At 46.2% G+C, this 14112-nt stretch overlaps 1 protein-coding gene across 1 annotated transcript in view; it reads right to left on the bottom strand.

Annotated features, from left to right (window-relative positions):
* The window catches only part of AVIL (advillin), a 110499-nt gene that overhangs the window by 13455 nt on the left and 82932 nt on the right, over positions 1-14112 (bottom strand). Inside the window, exons 15-18 of the mRNA XM_033936129.1 lie at positions 11420-11565; positions 5342-5486; positions 4125-4313; positions 2846-2914 (exon numbers count right to left, since the gene is read on the bottom strand). Of these exons, the coding sequence (XP_033792020.1) occupies positions 2846-2914; positions 4125-4313; positions 5342-5486; positions 11420-11565 (549 nt within the window). The remainder of the gene's footprint in view (positions 1-2845; positions 2915-4124; positions 4314-5341; positions 5487-11419; positions 11566-14112) is intronic.

Genomic DNA, 14112 nt, shown 5'->3' with positions numbered 1-14112 from the left:
GACCAACTTTCTAAAGTACGCAGGTCTTGCTCCATAGCATCCTGTAGTTTATAGCCGTTTACTATATTGCATAGTTTGGCGTCATCAGCGAATAAGGTTACTTTGCCTTGAAGCCCTTGAGTCAGATCCCAAATGAATATGTTGAAGAGGAGTGGGCCCAGGACCGAACCCTGTGGCACTCCGCTAGTCACCTCCGACATTTTAGAGAGGGTACCGTTAACTACCACCCTCTGAAGTCTGCCATTAAGCCAATCTTTAACCCATGCAGTTAGAGTCTCTCCTAATCCCATCGATTTCATCTTGTTCAGCAGCCTGCGGTGTGGGATGCTGTCGAACGCTTTGCTGAAGTCCAGGTACACGACGTCCAAGGACTCTCCTGAGTCCAGTCTTCTTGTTACCCAGTCAAAGAAGTTGATTAGATTTGACTGGCATGACCTACCCTTGGTGAATCCATGTTGGCTGGGATCCCGGAGATTTCCCTCGTTCAGGATCGTATCTAATTTATACTTAATTAGTGTTTCCATGAGTTTACACACTATTGAGGTGAGGCTTACCGGTCTATAGTTTGCAGCCTCAGCCTTGCAACTCTTTTTATGTAGAGGAACGACGTTGGCTGTTTTCCAGTCTAACGGAACTTTCCCTGTACTTAGTGAGAGATTGAAGAGCACTGCCAACGGTTCTGCCAGAACGTCTCTCAATTCTCTGAGCACTCTTGGGTGTAAATTGTCCGGTCCCATGGCCTTGTTTACCTTTAGCCTTGCCAGTTCGTTGTAAACGTCCCCAGGTGTGAACTCAAAATTCTGAAACGGGTCATCCACGTCTTGTTTTATCATCAACTGTGGTCCGTGTCCCGGTGCTTCGCAGGTGAAGACTGAGCAGAAATATTCATTTAGTAGTTCTGCTTTTTCTGAATCCGCTACCGTGTAGTTTCCGTCCGGTTGTCTAAGGCGTACTATACCGTCTGTGTTCCTTTTCCTATCACTGATATACCTAAAGAAGGATTTGTCCCCTTTTTTAATGTTCTTTGCCAGAGTTTCTTCCACTCGAAGTTTGGCCTCCCTAACTGCTGTTTTGACCGCTGCAGATCTGGTCTTATATTCTACTTTAGTTTCTCTTCTCTGCATACGTTTGTAGGAAAGAAATGCTTTTTTCTTCTCCTTAATGAGGTGCGTGAATCTCTTCAGTGAACCATTGGGGTTTGTTGTTTCTTTGTCGTTTATCTACTGATTTTATGTAGCGATTAGTTGCTTCGTGTATGGATGATTTCAGGTACGACCACATAGTTTCCACATTGTCGGTCTCTGCTTGGTCCTGCAGCATCTGATGAACGAAATCTCCCATGCGTGCGAAGTCGGTGCCCCGGAATTGGAGCACCTTTGTTTTTGTAATTGATTTAGGGGATCCTTTCCCAAGGTTGAACCATACCATGTTATGGTCGCTGGAGGCTAGCGTATCTCCTACCGAGACCTCTGAGACGCTTTCCCCTTTGGTGAGTACCAGGTCTAGGATCGCCTGGGCTCTAGTGGGCTCCGTTACCATCTGTCTGAGATGTACTCCTTTTATGGAGTACACTCAGATACAATATCTTGGATCCTCCATGAGTCACTTCTCAGGATCTACTCTTTGGTCATATGGTTATGATAGGGTACACCCAAAATTCTTTGCAGGCACTGCTGATAGACTACACTTGGTTTTTATGCTGTCTTCGTAGTAAGTTTCCTTGTTTCACAGCATCGAATGTTGTTGGCAGGATTTATAGAGCTTAGGGACTCATAATCAAAAATTTAAAATGTCCAAAAACCAGCCTACGTCAGCACTTGGACATCTTAATAGCAGGGATGTCCAAGTGCCGATAATCAAAACCAACTTTCTAGACGTACAGCAGCACTTCTAAGCTGCTGTGCGTTCAGAGAGCAAAGGGTTGTGTTAGGAGGTATATTATAGGTGGGCTTCAACCTTGGTGTACACCAGCCAGAATCAAAACTTTCCTAGAGGGAACTTAGACGCTGGAAGTTAGACCTGTTTGAGCTGCGTCTAAATTCCACAAAGGTGCCCAAATTGACAAGATCACTGGGGACTTAAGGCATTACCCCCATTACTCCCCCAGTGGTCACGACCCCCTCCCACCATCCAAAGAGTGAAAACAAAAACCTGTAAGCTTCCCATCAGCTGATTGCGGCAGAAGGAATCCCCATCAACTGAGCCGGTTTTGGGGATTCCTGGTGGCTCAGCTGATAGGGATTCCCCCTGCCAGGATTAGCTGAGCTGCAGAGCCCTACACCCCTCCCCCTCACACCCCCTACACCTACATTCTCCTGACATCTCAACATTCCCTCTGATATCCTGTACCTCCCCTGACATCTCAGCTTCCCCAACATTCCTGGGAATCCCCCCCAGTACCTTTGGAAGAGCAAACAGCAGGAGGGAAGCTCACTCCCTCCTGCCTATAGGGCTGTGCGCTGTAATGATGGGGCTTCCCCCCTCAAGGCATCTTGGGATTCAGTGGGAGGGGCCAAAGGCCCTGATTAGTTCAAAATCACTTTTTTTTAGCCAATCAGAGCTGTATCCCAAGATGCAGTGGGAGGGGCCGAAGGCTCTGATTGGCTCAAAATCACTAGTAACAAGCATAACTGATGAAAACATTGCCTAAATTCATCAAATTCAGCGTCAAAATCATTGGCTGACTGAGAAGCATAGCAGACCAAGTAAACATTGATAGAGAAACAGGAAAATCTTTATTTATTCAGTGGCAAGTTAAAACTGGAAAAGATTAGCTGTATAAAGAAGTGTTCTCTGTAGGTTTCATTTACATATCTCACCCAGGAGAAGGAAAGTGCCCCCTTACCGATGTGATCTTGACAATGGCCGTAGTATCTCCAAGCTCCTCCTTCAGCTGCTCGTAGCTTTTTCCTCCCTGCATTGGGGGAAAGAGAGATATGGTGAGAAAGCCAAATCCAAATTAATAGCCAGGTAAATAGAAATCTCATTAAGGTTTGGTTTGGGATCAGATATGTCATTGGATCATTCATTTCATTTGTTTTCTTGGAAGTCACTGGGGGTGTGGCCAAATAACGGGTTTTCCCATCCAATTTTTATGAAACTTGCTGGTAAATATCTATAGCAGAGACACCAAGAGGAGTATGAGTTTATGTTTTATTAACACTTGATATACCGCTTAAGCATATTACAGATCTAAGCGGTTTACAATAATAAAAAAAAAAAACAGGTACTTAGAACTTCCCTATCTGTCTTGAAGGCTCACAATCTAGCTAAAGTACCTGAATAAACAATTATTAAAATAGAAAAGATATAACAAAATTCCAAGAATTGTGAGGGAAAGGTACAATTCAAATAATTTAAAAAAAAGGAATCCTGGTCCAAGCACCCTGAGCTGGGGTACTATGAGTGTTAAGAACATAAGAATAGCCTTACTGGGTCAGACCAATGGTCCATCTAGCCCAGTATCCTGTCTTCGCGGAGGCTAATCCAAGTCATAAGTACCTGGATAAACCCCAAATAGTAGCAGCATACCATGCTTGCTGTCTTGGATTGCTACTGCCTGCTAGAAAGTTGCAAGCAAGGGGAAGAGGTTTATATCCCTGTGAACATCAATGTAATCAATGAGAAGTTAAAAATTCAGCAAAGATCCCTAAGGTAGGGAATCCATACAGTTCAGGGCACCCCGGACCAGGACTTCTAGCGGACAAAGGGCCCCCAAATCATCTGCTACCTCTTCTCCAGTAGACCAAATAACTTATTTTCTCCTAACACAGTATTGGTAAAGGCAGCTTCTTATGATAAAGAGTTCCGGAAATTATTGAAAACCTACTTTTTAAAGAAATTTTTGTAATTTCTAGGTCATTTGTTTTTATCATCACTGTTTCAGTTTTCTTTTGTAAACTACATCGAACTCCTAATGTACTGCAGTATATAAATAAATTTTATGTTATGATGGATACTATTTACATTCTGCAAATGTCTTATTTTATTTATTTATTCATTTGAAATATCTTATAGATAGTTTACTAAAGATAAACTCCACTCAAAGTTGTGGAGCATTGAGAGGATTTTGCCTGGGGAATTATTTATACCATCCACAGCATAGACTGTTTCGTGATACTCACACTCCATTTCTGGGGGTCCCAAGCTAGAAACCAGCCTGTGAAAATAGGAGGTTCAAATCCCTGTTTAATGATCAATATGGGGGTATCAACATCTCGGCCACTTGGGTGAGTGCGGAGGTACTCCTGTGCGGTCACCAGCGCCTCTCTCTTCTCAATGTCATTGGCATCCTTGCCAATCCAGAGAAATATCTGAAAAGCAGAGCATCAGAACTGAAAAATTTCAAAGTCACACTCTTATTAGGTGCTAGTGAGAATCCCAACACTTCCACCTCCATTCAGAAGGAAGATTTCTAACAAACCTAACAAGAAGAACCAAATTACCAAATGAACCATGTTTCCTCGAAAATAAGACATACCCCGGAAATAAGCCCTAGCAAGATTTTTAAAGATGCTGCTAATATAAGCCCTACCCCAAAAATAAGCCCCAGTTAAGATCGACCCTGCAGCCATCCCTGAATGTCCCTGACGCTCCCCAACTCCATCCCTAGTTACAAAAAAAAAAAAATAATCCTGGCTTCCACTATTTCTGGGCTCCTATCCCCCTGTGCAGCAGAACCCCAATGACCCTCCCACCGTGAGAATAACATACCTCTGAGGCATCCAAAAATAGCGGCGGCGGCAGCGCTCTGAATGACATCATCAGTGATGCAGCAGAGGGAAGGCCCTGGCAGGGAAGGCCGCATAGAAGCCTGTTCAGAACATTGATGCCTCCGCTGTTTTTGGATGCCTCAGAGGTATGTCAGTCTCATGGTGGGAGTGTTGGTGGGGCTCTGCTGCACAGGGGGATGGGAGGGAGGGATAGAAATATGGTGCACAAGGGGATGGGTGAGAGGAGAGGAAAGATGCTGCATGTGGGGGGGGGGAGAAAGGAAAAAGGAAGAATTGGGGTGGAGAGGAAGGGAGAGATGATTGTTGTACATGAAAAAAAAATGACATCCCCCAAAAATAAGCCCTAATGTATTTTTTGGAGCTAAAATTAATATATGACTCCTGTCTTATTTTCGGGGAAACATGGTAGGTGGAGGGTGAGCGGTAGAGTAAAGAAACAGAGAAAAATGAAGGCAGATAAAGACTATATGGCCTGTCTAGTTTGCCTAACCATGCCATCTACTATCCCCTCCTCTCCCTTAGAGATCCAACGTACTTGTTCCAAGCTTTCTTGAATTCAGATACACATTTTGTTTCGCTCTGCATGGCACTTTGTGGCGGTGGCTCACCTGGTCCCAGGTGTCCAGCAACATGACATCGCTCTCGTTAAGGTCATCCTGGATGAAATCGGTCACCTCACTCACTAGGAAGCGACCTGTCTTATTGGAGCACTCGAAAAGGCGAGGGCTGAAGTCGGGCACTTCCTGCTGTAGCCTACAGAAGAGGTGAGGGGAATGGAAGGTTACTTGCGGGGCTTATAAATTAGCGCAGGTCGCTTTGGGCAGGCTGAGCCAGTTCTGGTTTTGCTCTAGTGCAGGGGATAGGCAATTCCGGTCCTTGAGAGCCACAGGCAGGTCAGGTTTTTTAGGATATTCACAATAAATGTGCATGAGATAGATTTGCATCTGAAGGAGGCAGTGCATGCAAATCCATCTCATGCTGAAAAGCTGACCTGCCTGTGGCTCTCGAAGACCGGAATTGTCTACCCCTGCTCCAGTGCATGCAGGGAGATGTTGTTTCAGGTGCTACAATCTCTGACTACCACCACTACTACTACTTATCACTTTTCTATTTTTATAGCGCCATTAGATATACGCAGCATTATATGCAAAACACATTAAGAGATGGTCCCTCCTCAACAAAGCTTAAAATCTATCAAGACAAACAATGGAATTACACTTCCCTCTCCCTATTCGCGGATTCGACTTCGCGGTTTTGATTATTCGTGAATTTTTTCCCCAAGCCCTCCCTCCCCCTTAGATGCTTGTTGGCAGCCCGCATCAAAAAAAAACAGCCCTGGGACTTGTATCGGGGCGAGAAAGGTGGTGATCGGAGGCGGAGGGGAGCGATTGGAGGCAGAGGAGGCGAAAAGCCACCCCAGGAGCATGGACTTTACCTGGTGGTCTAGCGGTGATTCGGGGCAGGCGCGATCTTCCTACACTCCTGCCCCATGCAAAGCCGTGCTTTGAGTTCCTATGGTCTCATGAGAATATAACAGGGCAGAAGTGTAGGAAGACCGCGCCTGCCCCTAACCCCCGCAAATAGGGAGGGAGAAGTGTACTCATATTTATTATAGGAATGATTAAAACAAACATGAGTACTGGGTAGGAGACTAAGGGATTGAGAGTTTAAAGAAAGAGCCTGCAAGAAGGTAGGCTTATAATCTAGATTTGAACAGAGCCAGAGAAAGAGCAAGATGTACTGACTCAGGAAGTCTATTTCAGGTGGACCGCACAGCAACATGGAAAGAACAAGTCTGGAGTTGGTGCTGAAGGAAAAGAAAGGTTACAGATAGGAGTGACCTAATAGGTGAATGGAGTTCACTGAGAAGGTGACCCGTCAAAAGTGCACTGGACTTTGGTGCACCGACAATCCCGCGGTGACATTTGCACACAGGACATATGTATGCCGTCACTTCTGCCGCTTTTAAGGCTTTCCGTTGGCGCTGTGAGGGGGGGGGTCCTCGCACTCCCATTGGGGGTGTGTGTGAAAATTCCTGAATAGCGAAAACTGAAAGGAAAACAGGAGTTTTCAGTGTACTTGGGGGGTCCCCCCAAACTCCCAACAGGAGTGCGAGGGCTTGTAAATGTAGTCGGGGGGGGGGGGGGGTTGTTTCACACACACACACACATACACTCTCACAGCGCAAATGTCACCACGGGATTGTCGGCGCACCAAAATCCAGCACGCTTTTGACGGTGTACCACTGGGAGGGGTGTAGGGAGAGATGAGTGAAGAGATACTGAGGAGCTGCAGAATGAATGCACTTGTAAGTCAGTAAGAGGAGTTTGAACTGTATACAGAATTGGACAGGAAGTGATTTGAGGAGAGAGATTCTGAGTGGTAACACTGGTGAAAGATAAGTCATACAGCAGAATTCTGAAGGGGAGAGACATGGTTTAGTTAGTGGGAGACCTGTGAGGAGCAACTTTCAATAATCAAAGTGTGAGATGATGAGTGCATGGATAAGGGTTTGGTTAGTGTGCTCAGTAAGGAAGGGATGAGTTTTGCTGATGTTATAGATAAAGAATCCGTATATGTAGGGAAAGAGAGAGAAGAGTCAAAGATGATCCCCAAGGTTACGAGCTGACAACACAAGGAGTGTGGCACAGTGGTTAAAGCTACAGCCTCAGCAATCTGAGGTAGAGGTCTGCACGGGAACGGGGATCGTGGGAATCCCACGGGTCCCGCGGGAATCCCCCCTAACCCATGGGACTCCCACAGGGACCCCCCTCTGGCCCACGAGACTCCCACGGGGACCCCCCTCTGGCCAACGGGACTGCCACGGGGATGGAAGGCTTTGGAAGCAGGGTTCATCCATATAATATAATGGACACGTCAGCCTTAGTAAAAGAGGGGGTTTATAAGTTAATTACCTGAACAGAAAACAAAAAAAGGGTTCCACCACAGAGATTCCACAAGGAAAACAGCAGTGCAAACACAAAAGAAACTGTGGAATTGATGATCCTGTCAGGGCAGGGATGGCGGTAATTCCTTGCGGGGACGGGTGGGGACGGAGAGGATCCTGACGGGGATTGGTGGGGACCGAGAGGATCCTGACGGGGATGGGTGGGGACGGAGAGGATCCTGACGGGGACAGGTGGGGACCGAGAGGATCCTGGCGGGATCGGGTGGGGACCGAGAGGATCCTGGCGGGGACGGGTCGGGACGGAGTGGATCCTGGCGGGGATGGGTGGGGACGGAGAGGATCCTGGCGGGGACGAGGGGATGGGTGGGATTTCTGTCCCCGTGCTACTCTCTACTCTGAGGTTGTGGGTTGAAATCCATGTAATGTAATGTAATTTATTTCTTATATACCGCTACATCCGTTAGGTTCTAAGCGGTTTGAAAAAAGTATACATTAAGATTATAAATGAGAAGTAAGAAGGTACTTAAAAAATTCCCTTACTGTCCCGAAGGCTCACAATCTAACTAAAGTACCTGGAAATTAATAAAGAAGAGAAAATAAAGATGGTTGAAAAAAGAAAAATTCTATGTGAACTTATAGGATGGAAATTAAACTGACAGTGAAGAACTGTATGAAAAATACATATGGAATGCAGTTAGAGAGGGTAGGTTACAATCTATTTATGGTATTTGTTTAATTGGAAGGTGTTAAGGTGGGTAATTTGGGGGAAGGTTATCTGAAGGTAGGTGAATCTTCTGGAGGTAAAAGAGGAGGGGTTAAGATATTTGGATGAATTTTTTGAAAAGCAGGGTTTTCTTTGTGACCCTGGGCAAGTCACTTAACCCCCCCCCCCCCAATGCCCCAGGTACGTTAGATAGATTGTGAGCCCACCGGAAGTACCTGAATAAATTCACGTAAACCGTTCTGAGCTTCCCTGTGAGAACGGTATAGAAAACGGAATAAATAAAATAAATAAATAGAAATAGAGAATGAGGGAAGAGGAGAGATAGGTTTAAAGGGAAAGATAAGATGTTCAATCTTGGCCAAGATGTGGTAATTTATTTATTTCATTCGGTTTCTATCCCATTTTCCCCAACGAGCTCAAAACGGGTTACAGGCTAAACATACATAAAATACAGTTAACAGGCTACAATTACAGTTCAAGTTGACGACACAAGTTTGTATCCTAATTTGATACATACTAGAGGTCTAATACCAATATATATAATATAGAGTTTACAGGTTACAATTTGCCATAGTTATCTTTAACAGTGCAAGTTTTTGCAATACAAGTTTTTATCCTAACCAGACACATATTAGGGATATTATTAGAATACCAATATATGTGGAGGGGCATATTAAAAAATGTGGCTAAGTCTGAGGTTGGACGTATTGTGTAAGATGCCCACAAACTCAGCAGGAAAAAAGTCCATTTTCAAAGCCCAAATATCCATCTTTTATTTTTGAAAATGAGCTAGGTATAAGCTTTTGTCCTTAGGACGTCTACCTTTTTTGCCCATTTTCAAAAATAAAAACATCCTTGTGAAAAACATACAAAAGCAAGTTTTATAGACGTACCCACCAACTACCTTGTCGGATCGTGACAGAAGGAATCCCCATCAGCTGAGCCAGTTTTTGGGATTCCTGGTGGCTCAGCTCATGCCTACATTGGGAGGGGGAAGCCCCATCATTTGCAGCACACGGCCATGTAGGCAGGAGGGAGTAAGCTTCCCTGAAGCCATTTGCTCTTCTGAAGGTAGGGATGGGGGGAAGGGGGGGCTCAGGAATATTGGGGGGATTTGGGGGGTGGAGATGTCACGGGAATGTCGGGGAAGGTATAGGATATCAGGGGGATGTGGGGAATGTCAGGGGGAGGGGTGTAGGACTTCGCGGCTCAGCTGATCCTGGCAGGGGGAATCCCCATCAGCTGAGCCACCAGGAATCTCTGAAACTGGCTCAGCTGATGAGGCTTCCTTCTGCCGCGATCAGCTGATGGGAAGCCTAAAGGGGTTTTTTTTTTTGCTCTTTGGGTGGTGGGAGGGGATCGTGACCACTGGGGGAGTAAGGGATGAGGGGTTATGCCTTAAATCCTCCAGTGGTAGTCTTGTCAGTTTGGGCACCTTTGTGGAACTTAGACACAACTCAAACAGATCTAACTGCTGGCGTGTAAGTTCCCCCTAGGAAAGCTTTGATTATGGCTGGGGTATGTCCAGGTTGAAGCCCGTCCGATTCCCGCCCATAACACACCTCCCAACACACCCCTTTGCTCTCTGGACACACAGCAGCTTAGAAGTGCTGCTGCATGTCTAGAAAGTTGGTTTTGATTATCGGCACTTGGACATCCCTGCTATTAGGACGTCCAAGTGCCGATTTAGGGCTAGATTCACTAAGAGCATGGATCAGATCAGATCCGTGAGGGATCCGATCCGTGTCCGGGGGGCTGATTCACAAATCGCCCTCATGCAAATGAAGGATATCAGAATCATGCCCCCAACAGACTGAATTGGATCGCTTAACAGCCATCCTTGAGCATGCGCAGACCATCTGTAGATGGTCTGCGCATGCGCTGGCCCTCTGTGCTCGGCAGAGCATGAAATTAGAGAATGACACGGTGACAAAATTCATCACCGTTCCCGTCCCCGCGGGAAACCATCTTCATGTCATTCTTTAAGGAGAGAGGGAAGAATCAGAGTATAATTGGGCACAACCACTGACCCGCAAGCTTTGCTTTGAAGAATGCTTGTGTAGAAGGACCGAGGTTGAAATAGACACTAGAAAATGACATGGGATTATTTCACGCGGTTATCCGCGGGGACGGGAACGGTGATGAATTTTGTCACCGTGTCATTCTCTACATGAAATTTCTTTTTTTTTTTTTTTCTTCCCAAGCCTGTGGTTTTAACTCACTTTAAGCCCGCAGGTTAAAACCACAGGCTTGCACTGCGGGGAAGGGTGGGAGAGATTCGGAGTGAGAGCAGAAAAACAGGGAAGAGAGAAAGGCGGCAGAAGGCAGAGCAGTCGGAAAGGACCTGAGCGACTGGCCCTCAGCAGTCGCTTGTTTGTGATCGGTCAGCCCAGTTGGTGTTGCAGGGTTTTTGTTTGTGAATCGCTGCCTGCCATCATTTAAATGCCGTTCCCCCTCTTTTGCAAGCGTGGATCGGAGGATGATCGGGACACAGGTTAGTGAATCAGGTCAGAGGGAAATCGGGTCGCAAAACGATTGGTTTGCTTAGTGAATCTAGCCCTTAGGCTGGTTTTTGGACATTTTAAAGTTTTGATTATGAGCCCTATAATATGTAGTTACAGGTTAAACTTGCCACAGTTCCAGTGGAAGATTTTTCAATACAAGTTTTTATCCTAACGTGATACATACTGGGATCTAGTATAGTATCAGTATACATTTCTTTGTAATCTGTTGGTCATGGGCAGGGGAGATGGTGAAGAGGTATGTTTTTATTGCTTTCCTAAAGCTGAGGAGTCCTTCAAGGGATCTAGACATCTAGAAAGCAATGCCAGACTAGCAGGCTGAGATGTGGGCCTGGATACTTGCTAAAATTTCTGGTGTGGAGAGGTAGATCTGAGACTCATCAGCATAAAGATGAAACAGAAAACCATGGGAGGAGGTCAGAGCACTAAGGAAATAAGTGTAGAAAGAGAAGGTCCCCAGACGGAGCCCTGGGGGGTTAGATATAGCACTGGCAGGATTCTGTTTTGGGGACCAGATGCTAGGGGGTGATACCTTTTATCATTTGCATAGGGAGCTTTGCCTCCCAACATCTCCCAGAATTCTGCAGGCTCCTGCCCCTCAGCCAGGGTTTCCTCAGCACCACTGGATAACAGCCCGGCCAACTGCTTGGCCATCTCCCGCTCATCACCACTGGAGCCCTGGAGAGAAGAAAGGAGGAAGGGCTAGTTACACAGGGCACAAAGGAGAAAGGACTGATTATACAAGGAAAACACATTAAGCAGACTGATTATCCAGGGCAGACAACTGATTACACAGGGGAAATAAGAAAATGGACTGATAACAACAGATCAAACATGTAAAAGGACCGATTACGCAGACTACAAAACCTTCAAGAAAGATACTAAAACCCTACTCTTCAAAAAATACATAAAACCTAATAAGACCAGTTCCTACCTAAACCCCGCCTACCCACTCTACACTAGAGAATGACACGGTGACAAAATTCATCACCGTTCCTGTCCCCGCGGATAACCACGAGAAACCATCTTCATGTCATTCTTTAAGGAGAGAGGGAAGAATCAGAGTATGAATGGCCACAACCATTGACCTGCAAGCTTTGCTTTGAAGAATGCTGGTGTAGAAGGACTGAGGTTGAAATAGACACTAGAAAATGACATGGGATTATTTCCCGTGGTTATCCGCGGGGATGGGAACGGTGATGAATTTTGTCACCATGTCATTCTCTACTCTACACCCTTATTATATTCTAATATACTTCTAACTACCCAACTAATGCTAAAATGCCTCTATTTGCCCAACACTTACCACCTTAAGATCTCAACAACTCTTTGGTAATTCTTATGTAACTCTTATGACATCTCATGCTATTCCTGTAAACTTTTATGTAATCTCTGAAAACTTTTATGTAATCCGCCTTGAACCGCAAGGTATTGGCGGAATAGAAATCACTAATGTAATGTAATGTAAAGCTTACAGGGGAAAGGACTGAATATACAGGAAAAATATGAAAAAGAACTGATTACATTGGGCAGTGAGGAGAGAAGGCTGATTACACAGATCGAGGACTGATTACAGAGGGATCTGTACATTTTTAAACTGCATGGTAGAATTGGGAGCCACAGTGAACCATGATATGATGAATCTCTTTAGTGCACTTGAATATGCCCCTTTCATTTCTCTTATGTCTCCCCTTCTCCATCTGACTTGCCTCCTTCCCGCTCCTCATTCACAAACCGTCAGCTGAGGTCTCCCAGACACACGCACTACAGCACCCCCAAATGGTCATGAAAACAGTACTTCCAGCAGCAGAAATGGACTGGTCACTATGCAACAATGAGACAGTCCTTAAAATTTTTTTTTTGCCACACCTTTACTGCATGGACACTTGGCAGACAAAAGCTAAGGCGTAGGCCTTATATGTGGGTGCTATTGTTTAGGCACCCCGGTGCCACATGGTGAGAACCGTGACCCTACAAAAATGCGCAGGACAATTGCTATGTAAGTTACACGTATGGTTACAGAATGATGCTTCGACACCTTGCTGGCATTTATGTGGCTAAGTGCATTCTCTACATTTTCATACACTAGGAGCGCTTAATAGAGAATAACACGGGGACAAATTTTTTCCTGTCCCCGCGGGAACTCATTTTCCCATCCCGTCCCAGCAAGTTCTTTTCCCGTCCCTGCCCCATTCCTGCAAGCTCTGCCCTCATCTGCACAGGCCTTAAACACTTTAAGATCATAAGTGTTTGAGGCTTGTGTGGTTAAGGCAGAGCTAACAGGAATGGGGTAGGGACAGGAACAGGAATAGCAACATAACTCGCGGGAACGAGACAGGGAAATTGAGTTCCTGTAGGGATGGGGCAAAATTTGTTCCCGTGTCATTCTCTACACCAGGGGTGCCCAACACGTCAATCGCGATCGACCAGTAGCTCAGGAAGGCAACGCGAGTCGATCGCGGAGCCCATCCCGAGCTCCGTGATAGACTCGTGTTGCTGTCCTGATCTACCGGGCCGATCAGCCTTCCTCTCCAGTGTTCTCTCTAGGGCCTTTTAGCTGGGCGATCCGCCCAGCTGTCATCTGCTGCTGCCGCCGCTGCTGAACATTAAAAAAAAAACAAAAAAAAACCGGCTTGGAGATTTCAGCCCATAGCGAACTTATGCTCCATGGCTCTAAGGTGTGCGTGCCAGCTTCCCTTCTCTTCCCTCCGAAACCGGAAGTTATGTCCGGGGAGGGGGGGGTAGGGAAGCCGGCACGCACATGTTGAGAGCCCTGAAGCAAGCGTTTGCTATGGGCTAAGGCGGGAGACAGGTTAGTGAAGCATTTCCTCTTCTTGATGCCGGGTCCTGCCTACTTTCTGTTTCCGCGAAGGCAGGACCCAGCAGCATTTCCCCCAACAGCTCGATCGCGATGCTGGTCGGCCGAAGCAGGGAGAGGTTAGGGCGGCGGCGGCTTTCAGGCCTGTTATTGGTGGCGGTTTGGGTCCTGGTCCACGATGGCAGTGGCTTGGGGGAGGGCAGGGAGAAAGAAAGAAAAAGGGCAGGTAGGGAGACAGAAGGAAAGAAGAGAAACAGAAAAAAAAGAAAGGGAGGCAGAGAGAAAGAAAGGGCAGGGAGAGAGGAAGGAAAAGTTGGGGGAGGGAACGAGGTCTGGAGGAGAGGAAGCATACAGGCTAAAAGAAGGGAAGAAAGATTGGATGCACAGTCAAAAGAAGAAAGTGCCAC

Source organism: Geotrypetes seraphini, chromosome 3, assembly GCF_902459505.1.
Source record: "Geotrypetes seraphini chromosome 3, aGeoSer1.1, whole genome shotgun sequence".
Taxonomy (NCBI): Eukaryota; Metazoa; Chordata; class Amphibia; order Gymnophiona; family Dermophiidae; genus Geotrypetes; species Geotrypetes seraphini.
Note: the sequence above shows the minus strand (reverse complement) of the source record. Positions and strands in the feature narration are given on the sequence as shown.